The sequence below is a fragment of the Xenopus laevis genome, chromosome 2S, assembly GCF_017654675.1.
Source record: "Xenopus laevis strain J_2021 chromosome 2S, Xenopus_laevis_v10.1, whole genome shotgun sequence".
Classification (NCBI taxonomy): domain Eukaryota; kingdom Metazoa; phylum Chordata; class Amphibia; order Anura; family Pipidae; genus Xenopus; species Xenopus laevis.
Window position 1 is genome coordinate 62,013,716 of NC_054374.1, and position 17,630 is coordinate 62,031,345.

Below are 17,630 nucleotides of genomic sequence, written 5' to 3' on the forward strand. Positions count from 1 at the left end.
ATGTGACTCCCTTTACAGCTTAACACCCACCTTCTCCCAGAATGTTCTTGTGTTTTCTTTAATTCCTCTTTACAATGTCAATACCTTGACTATATCAAATACTACATATTCCCTGTTTAGAGGCCTGTGTTACTTTTGATGGGATAAAGCAAATCTCTGTTCCCTTAAACAGAAATTAGAAGAAGTTACACACACAATTAAATATAATTTGAATTAACATCAAACAATTTAAAGGTTTTTATCATATGCTGATTAATTATACTTTTGCTTTATTATATATGGAGCAATTCTGAAGATCTGAAAGTGTACATGGAGAGTTGAATATGGGGAGTCTTTTAAAGGAGAAGGAAAGTCAAAAATTAACTTCAGCTCTAATTGTTGCCAATAAAGAGAATATATCTTTAACATCAAACATTCTCTCATTAGTCTCCTCCTCAATATAAGTGCTGCAATCATTTAAAAAAAAAGTTTAAACATGTATATAAAATCATACCCTGGTTGCAGTCCGAAAATCCCTCTGAATAGGGCACACGCATGCGCAATGGTTAGCAGCGGTGCCCTGCGCATGCGCACTAGAATCCGATTTGTTCCCTGTGTAGCAAAGATGTTGCAGTAACGTGATAGAGCTGTACGTCATCGCTGACCTCTCTGCCCCGCCTCATTCATTATAGCTCCAATCGCGAGCCTGCTTCCCTATTGCTAAGACACGAAGGAAAGCTTTAAAGCTCCTGCGCTCGCTCTGGTTTTAGTTTACAGCTTGTCAGTGAGCGAGCGCAGGAGCTGACCTGCAATTTAAAGCAATAAATCAAGCCAGCGAAATACAGGTCTGTCTGACTGAGGTCTGTAGTAATGTATTATAAATAAAGGAAAAGACGCATACCTTTATTTTTAACTATGAACTACGTCCAGTATTTCTTTTTTTGCCTAACCCAGTGTATTTTTAAAGGCAATAGCCTGTATATCATTAAATACATATAAGACATGCTTGTAAGATGACGTCAGGGTGCAGGGCGGAAGTGATGTACCTATTTGAAAATGGCAGCGCCAACCTTTATAAAACAGCAAGACTTGAGATGCTGGTGCGCAAAAGCTGTTATGGAATCACAGTTTTTAATATGGCGTTTCAGGAGGGGGCCTGATTTCACACATAATGGGGTCAGTTATATTTTTTTCGTTTCCTTCTCCTTTAAGCTAATGTACTTGCAAATGGTTTTAATATAGTAGTGGCAAAACTGCCCTATGTACCTACATGCAAAAAAGCCCTTGAATGATTCCAAATCCTGTTAGTTTATGAACGTTAAGTCATTCTACTGGAAACTGCCTTCTTGATCATAATTTAATTATACAGTGCCACTGAATTTATTATGTTTTTACAAAAGTGACTTAATATTTCATGTGCCAGTATCCCTGCAGGAGATTTAAAGCAATTGCTGAAGTAACTTAATGGTAATAGCACCGGTAATTATTCTTAATTATTTTTTTGCCTGTACAATTAATAGTTCCAGGTGACAAAACATTTTTCAATCTTCTTGAGTTACAGTTGCAATCACAGATCTTGCAGTTGTTGACTAAAAACAGTAGACGTGGACATTTCTGTGCTACGGTCGTATGATTTGTAGGTTGCTTGTTCATTTAATTTGAGATTTTTGTTGGAGACTGCCCACTGCGCTTTAGACGCCTGGTGAAGAAAACTCCTCAAAACACTACTTGTGCTTTTACATTAAGTATTATGTAGATAGTTCTGTGGAAGGGAGATTTATCAATAAGGGTTAACAACCTCAATGTGTTTATTTAGCTATAAGCATTGAAATGTATAGAAAAATACTTTTTTTGTTGGCACTGTTGCCGAAGTTGGCCATACTGCACAACCAGTTCTGCATACAAGGATTGCATGTCTTTATACATAGATTGTGTTAGGCTTTGGGTTATAGTTTGCTGTTCTGAGCAGTTGAGGTATAAAGCATTTTCCCTGGTCTAACTTAGGCCTAAAGTCTTTTTACACCTCAGTGATCTCATTAAGATCGACTTAATGAATGAATACTTAAACAACAGACAATCATATTAAGTGGCCAATTAAAGAATCCTACCAAACTGGAATATATGGTAGAGATGTGTCCTTTTATATATTTTCTCTTGAAAATATTCTGTTTAGGCTTAACCAATGGCATATACTACTAAAGATCATGTTTTTTTTATGAAAATGGCTTATTTATATGAAGCAGGGTTTTACATAGGAGCTATTTTATGCAATATGTTTTTATAAAGACCTACATCATTTGGTGGGGGAGGGGCTGGTATAGTTTTCCTTTATGATTTGAAATAATTGCAGCCCTTCTTCTGTCCCCAATATAAGTTATGAGAAACTTGTTGGCAAAAGCACATAAACTGGTGTCAGAAGGTCCTCCTTTCTGAAACAACAAACTTAGCATTTCAGAGTGAAGGTCCGCCTCACTCCTATTTACGTTACTTTACATGTTTCTTATAACGCGTATGGCTGTACTGACAGTCAAATGGACATTTTAATAACTGCTGCTTTCATGCTGATAGCAGTGGTAGTTATAATGACTAATGTATATTCGGCTTTAGAAGGCCACAAATGTAATATTCCTTAAGTTGACCATGCTTGCACAGGTAAAATTGTGCATGTACAGCTGTTCTGCTATGGATATCTGTCAGATAGGGTCTTGTGCCTGCTAGAAGACTGCCTGTGGACCATATCTGCTTGTATATGATGCATTGGCAGATTAGGAAAAGAAGAAGAGGTATGCTGTACTTTTCTTTCAGCTGTTTCTGTGAATTGGGCTGTTTGTCTAATCAATAGAAGGGCAGCCATACTATGTAACGCCCTTAGATGCTCTCTGGCTCACATGCCTCGCATCTGTCAGAAGAGACAATATCCCAAGTGTATAATTGCTTGTACTGGTAGATACCATAGCAAAGGCTTGCCAGCATATGTATTCTATTCATATTCTACTGTGTCCAGCACCATTCATCAGGACAGTTCAAGGTTATAGTGGTACTTGATATTTTTTTTCTCTATATATGTGTTTTATGTTATTGTATATAATCCACTTTCATAGTGAAGCAGACTAAACATGGAGCAGTATTTGAAATCCCATAGTGTCCCCTTGTCAACTTACCATGTGTGGATATAAAAAGGTTAAAAAATCTAAAATCTGTTTAAAATAAATAAATTAAAAAAAATGTATTGTTCTCTTTGATTTGAAAACATTAATGTTCATTTATTTTCTGATACTTTTTAGGACAACTACACAGCATCACTTTTCCTAGGCAAGAGGAGGAATATCTAAAGCTCACTGTTCGCTGCCGTCCTTGTATCTTCATCCTAGGACAGAATTGTAGTGGTCGGGGACGTGTAGCCAATGGTCTACTAGGTGGCCAGCTGCTTCCTATCCTCACACATGGTGACATAGAGTGTTGTAAGAGAAGGCGCATTCGTTTTCGACATGGAAAACAGACTTTGGTGAGCCTGGCCTTGCCAGAGCAGTATGAACTTGTGCATCAACTGGTAGCACATCAAGGCAAATGGGATACCATTCCAGAAGAAGATCTTGATGTACCAGAAGATGAGGAAGACCCTGCACATAGACTGGCAGAGCTGGAGGTCACCCTGCCTCACCAGCTACTACAGGTACAACATTTTTTTTTGTTTTTTTTAAAGAATAGCTAGACTGTGTATGCATGTGTAGGTTTATATTGGTGCTTAAAGGAGAATTCAACCCCCTAGGCGCAAAAATCCGGGGGGGGGGTCGTGTTAGGCTGGGGGGGAGGGGCGTGTTAGGCTGGGGGGGAGGGGGCGTGTTAGGCTGGGGGCCTACGCAGGGTTGGGATTTTTGCGTTGTATAGCCATGTTCAGTAAGGCATTGCTGTGGTAGTAGTTAGCATTATTCATTTTCAGAGGTCTTGGGTTTGAGTTTGGCACTACTGTTTTTTTATTATTTCTCTTTACATTTTCATGGGTTTCCTTCTACAGTCCAAAAACAAGCTAGTATGTAAATTGGGTTCTGCTAAAACTTATAATGATCTATGTATGAGTATATATATGACATACTAGGTAATATTTTAAAAGGCCTGATGTAAGTGAATAACCTCTCATTAAATTATTGTGAAATAAGTTGATATAAAAGCATAATAGTGTTGACATAATAATGCAATAGTGTGTGCAGAGCTCACACTGGAAATTATTAAAAATATTATTGAATTTCTTTATAACAGATGTGCTGTAAAAGCAATTAATATTTTTTGTTTTTTTATTACTACTTGCTTTCACTTAGTTCAGAGTTCAGCTTTTGTCTTGTCATACATTTCTGGTATTAAAGGACCAATAACATCAATTTATTTTTTTGAAAAGATTTGTTAGTATAGAACGAAAAAAAAAAACCACAAGGACAAATTAAACTTTTAAATCTTTGTTATTTCTTAATAATTTTTAAAAATTGATCTTACTGATCCTTTAAATAATTTGTCATCTACCCGTTAAACTGTAGAACAACTCCCTCCTCTTCCTGTGTCATCTATACTAGTCTTGTGAGTTTATTGGGCAAGATGTCACTTAAAGGACCAGTAACATCAAAAAATTAAATTTTTTAAAGTAATAAAAATATAATGCAGCGTTGCCCTGCACTAGTAAAACTACTGCGTTTGCTTCAGAAACACTACTATTGTTATATAAATAACTGCTATGTAGCCATGGGGGCAGCCACACCGTAAAACTGCTGTTTGCTTCAGAAACTTTTTTTTTTTTGCAGTCGTAATATGTATCAATATAGCAATGATTGTGAGAGAGGAAAAGTGAATTTGTTTTAAAGGATTTGTTTCCGCATTTTATATTTTTTAAATTCCAATAAAAGGGGTCATTCACCTGCCACCTTTTTTTGTTACTTTTTTATGTCTTTTATAAAGCAGCTCTGGGAGGGGGTCACTGACTCTCTGTAAACTTCTAAATTACTTCTCATTGGCCCTGCTGAGCAGAGTCCCTGAATTTCATTAAAGGCAGCTGTAATTTATACAATGGTTAATATTCCAAAGATACTGCTTAGAAATGGGACTGTTCAGAATCTGCAACAGGATTACTGAGCTCTGCACTCAATCCATTATCAATATATTTAAGACAAAGACATTTTGTGCATACTGCTACTGAAAAATGCCTTACCCTTTAAACAAAACAGGGATTGTTTGTCCATATATTGCAGCATATTTAAGATGGCCAATTACCTCAAAGTCATCCCATATCTGGCCAGTCCTATGCTCCATTTTCATCTGATTCATTAAGAATTCTATTGCTTCATTCTACATTTTACAAAGGGACTAAGTTTTACCTGCAACTTACTAGCTGCTTTCAAAGTAAAACTCCCAAACTTGGCTGCCCTTTTATTAGACACCAGTGGGATCACCTGACTATAGCTGGGAAGGGTGAGAGCTGCAACACGTGGGAGCTACAACATGGAGCTGGTCAATGCTCCTGTATAACTATAAGAAACAAGGGAAAGTTGTGCTTTTCATTTCTTAATGAATCGGATGAAAATTGAGCATAGGACTGGCCAGATATGGGATGACTTTGACGTAGTTGGCCAGCTTAAATATATTGCAATATATGGACAAACAATCCCTGTTTTGTTTAAAGGGTAAGGCTTTTTTCAGTAGCAGTATGCACAAAATGTCTCTGTCTTAAATATATTGATAATGGCTTGAGTGCAGAGGACTCTTGTATTTGTCTATATGTATTTTGTGGTCACAGCCTCATTGCACCCCCGCCTAATGGTTTTTAAAAATTAGTGGTGAGCACAACTTTCCCTTGTTTATTATAGGATTACTGAGCTGCAGATTCATATATATATATATATATATATATATATATATATATATATATATATATATATATATATATATATATATATATATATATATATATATATATATATATATATATATATATATATTTTATTCTGACCAATGTAAAATGGGTAAATACATTGCTGTGCTGCTAATTACCAAACTGCATAGATATGCTAAATGCGGAATTTTATTAACTTTATGAAAATTTCATAAGCTTGCATATTTTACCCCATTACATGTCCCACCCACATTTAAAAGAAAAATTAGTACCAGGCGTCTACTGAACAGTTTCATGTCCAATATGCATAGATTTACCAAACTATGTGGCATGCAGAGGCACCCAAATGGATATATAGCAGGCTTAAGTTCTGTGGGCTAAAACAAATAACCAAGAACTGTGAGGAATGCAATAATATCACTAAATCCAATAAAACCGCTAAAATCTAAGCTTTTTTTCCACCTAATGTAATAATCAGTCAGTATCACAGTTTACTAGATTAACGGAGGACAACTCGTTCGCAGAGCTGAAAATGTGCAGTGTGGTTAGTGAATACTCTTATGTGCAATGGCAAAAAACTTTTTTTTCAGGCAAAAAAAAAAAACCAATGCATATGTGTGTACACTTGCCAAATTGCTGGTTGTGTGAGTGCCATGAATGTGTGCCGTGATCCCCCAAAAATCTGTGTGAATGTAAGTGTGTATTTGTGTAACACTTACCTGGGGTAGAGGCAGAAAATCCGGCTGGAGGGGGTCCCACGAAGAGGAGGAATCGGGATCAGATCCAGTCAAGGCGTGGCGCTGAAGGTCTGGAAAGATCATGCAGCAGATTGTGTTTGTTAAGTTAATGTGATGTTAACACCAAATTAATTATTCACTTTCAAAAATAAATCTGGCTCAATTGATTTACTTTACTTGTAAATTTGTCCTTTAAACAATAAAAAATGAGTCACTTACTTCAGTTTCTATGCCAGAACCTGCCAACATTTTTAAAATGAAACAAAATTTTACTGTCTCAGATCTTCTGCATTGTTTCACCCAGTCTCCATTTCATACCTTTTTTTAGCTGCAGTATAGGTGATACATTAGAAACCTATTGTCAGAGTACAAGCCCAACTTTCTATATGACCTTAAAATTGCAAGTAAAAAAAAAACACAAAAAAAACGCCCTGATTTTGTAACAAAAAGTGTTTTATACAATTGTATGTTCAAAATTTAGCATATCGTTCACTTAAAATAGGTGGTGTCGTTTCTTAATCACCTCCTTTTTTTAGATTTGCCACACGTTTCCCCAGCCTTGATTTGCATGTTTGCTCTTTACAACGCATTTTTAAAAAATGATGACACTGTAAATTATAAACAACAAGAGAATGTAGTTTTACACAGGGTGCCAACTTTTTTTGGGCTTCAGATAAAGTGAGGCTCATTCATCTTTTTGGAGTGGAAAAAATATCTCTATCCTCCCTCACTTCTTAAGAAAGTTATTCTAAATATCATATTGTTTACTTTGTAATATCTGGTGAAAGGTATTAACCGCCTGAAATTGCCAATAACACATTAAGTGGCTGAGTTTTTGCATTTCTATTTTTAGTGGCTCCTGAGATGTTAGCAGCTTTGCACTTTCTGTATTCTGTTAACTTTAGGGTTACTGACTCTTAAAGGGTAGATTCATCCATATGGTATATAAACGACGTAATAATTCGTCAGGCATCGCCATGTCAAACAGTGCAAAAATGGCGTAATTTTTTAACTTGATTTTTCTTTGAGCAACTTCTGCCAGAACTTACTTACATACATACTTGGGTATGAAGCAGTGTAAAATTAATGGCCGGAATCTGGCATTTGCATGGTGTAAAATAAAGCACACCTTGTGTTCACCATTTATTTTAAACTGCTTTTTACACCATTTTTTAAGCAAATTTAGTTTTACACCACATAATAAATAGGCCCTTTAGTTGCTCAGAAAAGCACTCAATGGGGCTCATTTATAAATTTCTCGCAGGGCAGATTGGTTCGCACAGTGAATATATTTGCCCTGTGCATAGTTACATTTATAAAGCTGAATAGATTGTGCAAACAGAATTGTGATTTATTTTTTATTTTTTTCACAATGTGAATGTCTATAAGAGCTTTTTAAATAGGTCAAAAATCGCAAATTGTGAATATTTGGGTACACTCCATTTGAATTCCTCCACAACTTTTATGGCGGAAAAAATGTTCACAAAACAGTTTTGCAAATTGTGAATTTAAGTTACTTTCAATGCTATTTTCGAGCACCACAACCTTGCACAGTGAGCGCACTCACGCAAACACTGTCCCATTTGCAAGGCATCTGCAAAAATGCATTCACAATGCGAATTCGCAAAAATTGGAAAGACAGGCAGAGCAGTGCAATATATTAGCGTTCAGGTAAAAGCATGGGCAATACAACCATTTGCAAATAAATATGTGCTGTGCGAACTTTATAAATGACCCCCAATATGTTTACATCACTTAATTTTTTGGGTTTAAATTTCCCATAGTTGTCTCTGGTAATGTTAAGAGCTGCTACTTCCCTCTCGTCTAAGTTTTGAATATTCTAGAACTGCTGCTGTGTATAATGATCCTTTGGTCTGACTCATTTGTCCCAAAGCTCTCTTTTATGTAATCTCCACCCTCCCTTCCCCCTGCATACGGAGCAAATAAAACCATGAATGCTGGTTTCCTTTCGGGAAGTTCTACAATGTTGCAATTACCGCTTTGTTTTAAGTTAACTTTTTTTAATGATGTTTGTTGAAAACCGTCCAATTAACACCTGATTTTCAGCTCATGTTGTCCAGCCTGTCTAAGGCAACATTTTTGTTGTTGTCTGCAGAATCATGCTCTTTTATCAAGCAGTTCAATAAATGTTTTTAAGGGATGGTATACATCAAACAATGACTGCGCAATCCTGCAAAAGCTGCCTTAAAGTGTACATATAACGCCTGCACTTTTTAAACTTGCCAATAATACAATAAACTTGCTGTATTTTGAAAAACATTTCTGTGCTTATATCCTCTTAATACTTGAAGCTCAAGTTAGTTTGATTTTGCATTCCTAGATTTTATACAGTATTTTTCTGTTACCTTAAAATATGTAAAATGGGGTATGGGTATGAGAGGGCCATAAACCTTGTTATATGTATGTATAACTTTATTTGTAAAGCGCTGTTAAGGAGCCGCATCGCTGTACAGTGCATAAAAGTACAATATATATACAAAAGTATACATGGGGGAGACAAATCGCCTTATAAATTTATACTAAATCATAGGACAAAGCTTAAAGGGATACTGTCATGGGAAAAAACATTTTTTTTCAAAATGAACCAGTTAATAATGCTGCTCCAGCAGAATTCTGCACTGAAATCCATTTCTCAAAAGAGCAAACAAAATTTTTTTATATTCAATTTTGAAATCTGACATGGGGCTAGACATTTTGACAATTTCCCAGCTGCCCCTGGTCATGTGACTTGTGCCTGCACTTTAGGAGAGAAATGCTTTCTGGCAGGCTGCTGTTTTTCCTTCTTAATGTAACTGAATGTGTCTCAGTGGGACATGGGTTTTTACTATTGAGTGTTGTTCTTAGATCTACCAGGTAGCTGTTATCTTGTGTTAGGGAGCTGTTATCTGGTTACCTTCCCATTGTTCTTTTGTTTGGCTGCTGGGGGGAAAGGGAGCGGGTGATATCACTCCAACTTGCAGTAAAGCGTGATTGAAGTTTATCAGAGCACAAGTCACATGACTTGGGGCAGCTGGGAAATTGGCAATATGTCTAGCCCCATGTCAGATTTCAAAATTGAATATAAAAAAATCTGTTTGCTCTTTTGAGAAATGGATTTCAGTGCAGAATTCTGCTGGAGCAGCACTATTAACGGATTCATTTTGAGAATTTTTTTTTTCCCCAATGACCGTATCCCTTTAAGTGCTATGTGGTAAGAGACATAGTGGAAGGAGGTCCCTGCCCCGTAGAGCTTACAGTCTAAGTGAAAAAAAGCAAACTACTGTAGAGACCACTCCCTTTGGCCCAACATAGGTAATGAGTGTAAATGCTGCAAACTATTGAATTCAATTTTTATAAAGCAATGAGTAGCCTGACTTAAAGTTACATTTAAGTAAACCTATACACCTGAACATTGTAGACCTAACACAGCACATTCCTTTGATAGGTGAAATATGTTATATTATCTGTTGGTTATGCATTCATTCTGAAGGTGTAGTTTTCCTTTAAAGTAACTGATTTTATCTGTGTGCGTGTTAGCTAACATATAAATATTAAACATGAAAGTTAAATTAATCTTGCACTGTTCTGTGGTTTTTTACTTGTTTTGAGGTGCTAAACATTTTCTTTTTTTTTTTTTTTTTTTTTTTTTTTTTTTTTTGTCTTCATAGGATGTGGATATTGTAGTTTCCCCCTGCCGTAGCTCCCAGGCAGTATCCATGACACTAGAGGACTACGTTGACCACGTTCAGTCAATTGTTGTATATGCAGTAAGCGAGGAAATGTTGTCCAAGCAAGATGAGGAAGAACTAACGGAGATAAAAGAGAAGTACAAACTGCCAGTTTTTTTTATACGGACATCATCAACAAAGGATAGACTAATTGGGGGATCTGAAGGTGTACGCTCAGTATTATATGAACAGCTGATTGAATTGGGATATCTGCAAAGGGGTTTATGTAACTGTGGAGCTGCAGGATCAGGCAGCACAGCCCCTAGTATGTTAGTGGAGCAGTTTGAGAAGATACGACAACTTAGTACCTTTTCAAGGCAAGTGCTGCAGATGCACTTGGTAGATGCTGCAATAGTGCTTAACATGGTTCATAGCAGATGTTTGGATTTGTTCATCAATAAAGCTTTTGACATGCATAGAGATCTTCAGATAACTCCGAAGCGACTAGAGTACACAAGACAGAAAGAAAACGAATTGTATGAATCACTAATGCGGATATCTGACCGTAAGCAAGAAGAACTGAAAGACATGATTGTGGAGACCCTAAACAGCATGAGAGAACAGCTTCTTGAAGATGCGGCGAATATGCAGTTCAAAGGTAATCATAAGCTTCATGTTTTTGCGCGTATAGCAGAACTTGAAACATTTCAGTGCTAACAGAGTACAGGGGCGATCCTGGCCCCTCCGCCGCCGGAGGCAGCAGTTGCTGCCACCCCCCCCCCTCCCCGTGCGCTTACCTTTTTGCGCCTGAGGGGGTCCACGAGGGCAGCAGAGAGGGCCAGTAGAAGATATAGTTGGTGAAACAGTCCAAGGTAGACGCAGAGCTTTGCTGCAAAAAACCTTTTTATTCACACAACATGTTTCGAGCAAAATTGCCCTTTGTCAACTGTACAGTACAGTACAGTACACTAGCGCAGAGCCTAACTGTGCTCTCTGTGCTAGAAGAGCTGAATTTCCAGTTTGAAAACCAGAAATTCGGCTCCTTAAATTACCAGGAGCTGCATTTTTGCCACCCCCTGGTACCTAGTGGGGCGCTGCCGCCTGAGGCAATCGCCTCAAGTCGCCTCCTGACAGAGTAGTGATCGAACATCAATGTGCAATAAACTGTTGCATATTAACAGAGTTATCTTTAGGAAGTAGATGTTCCATCTTTACGTTTACGGGTTGGTATTTGCAAAAAGGATAGACATCCCCTTTGAACTACAGTTGAAAAAGTCCTACGAAAGAACTTTACAAATAAAACTTTTCCCAGTATAATTGTTGAAAAGAACACTCTGCAGATAAGAATTTTTGAATAGCTTCATAACTCCGACACTGATCAGCAATAGAGAGAGAGAGAGGCATTAAAAATAGTAATGCTCCAGTGCTTAGTCTATTCTGTTCCTGCAGTGTTTTCTGACATAGCACTACCTTAAGACCAAAAATGAAAAGTTCGAAAGAAAGAGGCTGATCTGATGTTCTGCTTAGGAAAAAAATTTGAAATCAATCTCAATCTTTCTTAAGCAGAAGAACATCAGAGCAGCCTCTTCTTTTCCTGGCATCATCCTTGACTACTTGGTGGTCAGACTGGTTGGAAACTGACCAGCAGGTGGCACTGTGGGAACAAAATTAATATTAACAGTTCATGTATCCTTTAATATATTGGAATAAAAACAAAATAAACAATGAATGTACATTGCAAAAGTTCATAGAATAAAACTCATCAATTTTACAATAACTTATTTTAAAGGCTAAATTATACATTAACAAACCTTTTAAGAAAATTACTAGGAGGGGGAAGACACAGCGACGGCTAAAGTTTTGAGTAATGGGAGTTGTTTACAAACAAACTGTTTAATTTTCTGGTACATAGACTACCATGTGCAAGACAAGGATCAAGGGATTTTCTTTTCCCTTGGTGAAGAATTATGTTGTTATTATCTGTTAAATGTACATCTCTTCCAGACATTGTAATACCACAAAATGGAGAGCCTGTCAGTGCACATGAAGTTAAGTGCTGCATCTTCCAAATAAAGGAATTGATTATTTCAAGGCTTAATCAGGCTGTGGTTAATAAGCTGATCAGTTCAGTGGACTATCTACGTGAAAGCTTTGTGGGAACAATGGAGAGGTGCCTTCGCAGCCTGGAGAAGTCTCAACAGGAGTCATCCTCACATGTAACCAGCAACCATCTGAAGCAGGTTTAAATCTTCTATTTTGCACTGAATTGTGAAAAAGACACTTTCCATTTAGTTTAGTATGGTATTATATTGCCCTTCGAACAGTGATACTGAAACTAAAAAAAATACTTTTTAAAATATGAATGTACCTTAAAAGTTTCCCATATGTCATGCTGATATGTCAGACTTGAGTATTGGATCCCACTGGGGGTGCGACGCAAAGGGCCATCTTGGCAGCCACCAGGCTCCCCCCCCCCCAACAGCTAAACTCCTTGCACCATGCATTTGCTCACAGTGTCCTGTCATGGTAATCTCCATTCTTAACAGGGAGCGGCTGATCAGGCCGGTGGGCCCAGTCAGACCCTGGGTACTAGTAAAATATTTACTAACTGTCATTTGTATTTTTACAGATATTAAATGCAGCTTATCATGTGGAAGTCACTTTCAATTCAGGTTCTACTGTCACCAGAATGGTGTGGGAACAAATTGTTCAGGTAAGTCCTTATCTTCTAGATTCTGATTTTGTTTTTAAAGGAATAGTTCAGTATAAAAAAACTGGGTAAATAGATAAGCTGTGCAAAATAGAAAATGTTTTCAATATAGTTGGTTATCCAAACCTGGATCTTATAAAGGCTGAAGTGACTGGATGTCACGTAATAATCAAAACACTTCCTGCTTTTCATCTCTCTTGGTTTACACTGGTTACCGGGCATTAATTAATCAGTGATGTGAGGGGGGGCACATGGGTCATAACTATGTGCTTTTGAATCTGACCTGAATGCTAAATATCAATTGCAAACGCACTGAACAGTTATGTCCCCCACCCCCATAATCACGGACTAAGAGTTAGAGAGCTTAAAAGTGGTAGTTGAGTTCTGTTATGTTAGACATCCGTTCACTCCGGACTTTACATTTTAAAATGTTTTACTAACTATATTAGAAACATTTCTTTAATTGTTCACAGCCTATTTACCCAGTTTTTATTTTTACACTCAATTTTAAGACTGGGATAAAGTTTATACCAGTTAGTCAATTTAATCTGGATTCTTTCAGTGCAAAAGTCATTATGTTTTGCTACTGGGGAAACATTTTTACTGATGACATGACATGCCAGGCTGACTGAGCTAGCCTTCTAGGCCAGCAAAAAACATTCTGCCACTGGGATTTCCTGTGGATCTTGTATCTTTACTATGAGTGACAATTGCTTACTGTGGACCGGCAGCAGCCATGTGAGCCCTTTTAAGGATTCTCATGGAATTTAAATGCTGATATTTTGCACCGCTTGTTACTTTTGTAATTTGCTTAAGATTTTGATGCAGAGAAATATTTACCTTAAAAAGTAATGTTACTAACCCACCCAACCACTACATACATGTAACTTTTCATTCTTCAGATCATCCAGCGCATTACCTGGGTGAGCCCTCCTACTATCACCCCAGAATGGAAACGCAGGGTTGCTCAGGATGCTATAGAAACTCTAAGTGCTTCAAAACTTGCCAAAAGCATCTGCAGCCAGTTTTGCAAGAGACTGAAAAGTTCCCATGAGGCATTTGCTGCGTCTCTCAAGCAGGTTAGAAATGAGAACCTTTTGATAACATTTTAACCGTTTATCTTCTGATATTCTGTATGTTCTAATGTAAAACCTATAATAGTACAGATAGGAGGAAAAAGACTGCATGTCAGAAAGGCGCTCCCTGTCCCATAGAGCATGCATAGAATTGTGTGAGTAGCTCCAAATCCTTGGAGACCGTAATCTATATACCTCATATATTTAATATTACATTTTCTAACTGTATTGATGACAGCATTCGAATAGGAGATGTACATAAACAGTTATTATACCTTTTTGTGAAATATGACAGTACTAACAGTGAGTTGTGTGAGAAGCTTATATCTACAAATGTGTTCCTTCATAGTCAAAGTAGGTGTCCTACCCCCATTTGAAATGTAGCCAGTTCCTCAAGCTTAGATGGCTCTTCTTTAAATGGAATAACGTCCAAAAGCAGGTAATAGTACTTTTGGACAGGTTCCTGGAAAAGGAATATTGTTATGGGAACACCAAGGCTGACATCGCTGTGCCTGTGGATAGGTATTCCTGCCTAAATCAGTGAACCACATTCAAGTGTGACACAAAAAGTTTGGGAGCAACACAAGAATAGAAAAAAGGTCCCTGGGGATGGCAAATAAAAGCTGTGGTTGACGATTTGGTAGCCGCTGTGTGGTCTGAAAGCCTACTAGAGGCTCTGTTTGGCAGTACACTCGGTTTTTATGCAACCAAAACTTGTCTGGAATTCAAAAATAAGAACCTGCTTTGAGTGTCATCCAACGTGTTGCTCATGAGCCACTGGTTGGGGATCACTGAGCTATAATATATAAAGCAGTACTTTAAATGCATTACAACTGCTATGGACAGTTGGGACATGTAAGTGGGGATCAGATTATGTTTGTAAGCCCACAAGGAAGGCAGGCACCAAGATTCTGAAACGCCTGTCAACTGTGGAAAGAAGAGACACCAAGTGTGAAATGGCTAAACGTGTGTTAGATTAGCGTGATGGGGTAGCAAAACTATATTTCTAGATTATAGATAAACCTAAATGTTGTTTGGACAAAGGGATATGTGTAGTAGACACTTAGTGCTACGTTAAAATTCTAGGTTCAGTATCTTAATGTATGAGCATTTAAAGGGGACCTGTCACCCTAAGAAAAAAATCCAAATTCTTTTCTATCATGTTAGCTGATCAAAATAAACTTTACTTACACTATATTTGTTATTTACATTTTGTTTCCTTCAATTATACAATCAGCAAGCAGGCAGCAGCCATTTTGTGGACACTGTTATTAAAACAAATTGTTTATTACCCCAAAATCTTGTGTATGCTCCAGAATGGGGAACCTAATGACCATGACCAGTGTCCTACACAATTATAGAGCCTGGGGTGGGAAGTAGAAATGTGAGAAGGGCAGTGACATGTAGAAATTGCTGAATGGAAAGTGAAAGTTATTGACTGCCCCACCTCTATGCCTCAGGCATAGAGGCGGAGCAGATATTTGTTTGACAGCTCAGATATTTAAACACATTTATGACGGGTATGGATGTTTTAATGAAAAAAATAATTTGTGTTCTATGTTTAATTTGCAAAGGACTTTCATTATGCAGCTTTTTATTTGTAGGTAACAGGTCCACTTTAAGCATGTGTTGTCCAGGCACCTAGCACTGCACCTGCCTGTCTTTTTCCTTAGTATGATTTTTTTTTTTTTAGCTGGAGGTTGGGCACTCTGGTCGACTGGAAAAAACAAATGATCTGTGGTTGAGGGTTCGTAAAGATCATGCACCACGTCTAGCACGTCTGTCTTTGGAGAGCAGGTCTCTGCAAGATGTTTTGCTGCATGGTAAGAAGCTATGACAAAGTGAGCCTATGCCAAAGTTTTAAGTAGTGGAGCTAAATCTAGCCTTGAAGGCCTATCTATAGGCCTAATATATAGGTAAATGCTTGATATAAGCCGAATACTAGTGTGGGTGTTTTTGTGTGGGGGAGGGGGGATGTCTTCATAGTAAAGGAACATAAAAAAGATGTGAATGGGGAATGTATGATTTAGGTGATGGCATATCAATAAGGACATACAGACTAATGAACATAGTTGGGGCAAATATAAGTACATTCATGAATTTCTATGAATTATAAGGCCTTCTCAGATATTTGATTTAATGTTTAGGCCAGTAGATATGATTTTTCATCTTTCATAGATAGGGAATTCCCTCATAATGTAAGTACAGGGATCTGTTATCTAGAATGCTCAGTACATGGGGTTTTCTGGATAATGGATCTTTCTGTAATTTGGATCTTCATACCTTAAGTCTACTATTAAATCATGTAAACATTAAATAAACCCGATAGGCAGGTTTTGCTTTCAATAAGGATTAAATATATTTTAGTTAGGATCGTGTACAAGGTACTGTTTTATTATTCCAGGGTAAAAGGAAATAATATTTTAAAAATTTGGATAATTTCAATAGAAGGAGTCTATGGGAGATGGCCTTTCCATAATTTTGGGCTTTCCTGAGAATAGGTTTCTGGATAACTGATCCCATCCCTCTATAGTTATGAGTAATGATGGAGAGGTGTTTTCAGAAGAATAAAATATATTTGGTAGTACGGGAGAGTGGTTAGATGTCTTGTAGATATTCTAAAGACATGAAGAAGGCAGAGCATGTTGCATATACTGTATATTAATGTATTCCTATTGTAACATTTGCACTATTATTTGAACTTTTGTGTATTCTTAGTAGCTTCTTAGTAAGGGTTAGGGCACACAGGCAGATTCAGGGAGATTCGTTTTCTGAAGTTGACTCACGAGGAAACTTTGGGCGACTTCGGAAAATGAATCATGCCGAGTGCCATCCCACTGGAGATTTATCGACGGGCGACGAATCTGCCTGTGTGCCCTGACCCTAAGGGAAGTTAATTTATTTATTTTTTTTAAACAGATTCAAATCATTGCATGGTTGCTAGGGTAATTTGGATTTTGTCAACCAGATTGCTGAGATAATAAATTAATTTATATGTGATCAAAATGTAAATGTTTGTTTTCAAATTTTATCAACAATAATCTTGGGCCATCTTTAGGTAAACCAAGGATAGGTCGTGAGTTGGGGAGAGGACAGTATGGAGTGGTTTACCTGTGTGATAGCTGGGGTGGGCATTTCCCATGTGCTCTGAAGTCTGTGGTCCCTCCTGATGAGAAACACTGGAATGACTTGGCTTTGGAATTTCACTATATGAGGTAAAACAGAATAAAACAAATACAAAATAATACATTACATGTATGAAAAGAAGAGAGTTTTTTGCTTTTTTTTCTTCCATAAACAATGTTGAAGTTTTTAACTGTAAGTAGTACCTAGTGTAATATATAAGGGTGTAGGCGTCTGTGTATGCTCTACTATTTCCCTGCATCCTTGGCTTGCTGTTATTTTACCTGTCTTTGGTCCCGGCCAGGACCGGATTTACATAGTGGGCGCCCCTATGCCCACTCCTGTTCATCGCTTTTCCCCTCCCCTTTATTTGTGCAAATTTTCATCATCTGGACTGGGGCAATGGGGATTGGCGCACAGGAAATTAAAAAAAAATATTGTATCTCCAGTGGTTCCCCAGTT

The 17,630-nt window shown here is 37.5% G+C and overlaps 1 protein-coding gene across 1 annotated transcript in view; it reads left to right on the forward strand.

The window, feature by feature from the left end:
• dstyk.S (dual serine/threonine and tyrosine protein kinase S homeolog) overlaps positions 1-17,630 on the forward strand; it is a 36,878-nt gene that overhangs the window by 8,229 nt on the left and 11,019 nt on the right. The window contains 7 exon segments of the mRNA NM_001093619.1: positions 3,264-3,652; positions 10,260-10,917; positions 12,264-12,499; positions 12,889-12,972; positions 13,872-14,048; positions 15,739-15,868; positions 17,104-17,260. Of these exon segments, the coding sequence (NP_001087088.1) occupies positions 3,264-3,652; positions 10,260-10,917; positions 12,264-12,499; positions 12,889-12,972; positions 13,872-14,048; positions 15,739-15,868; positions 17,104-17,260 (1,831 nt within the window).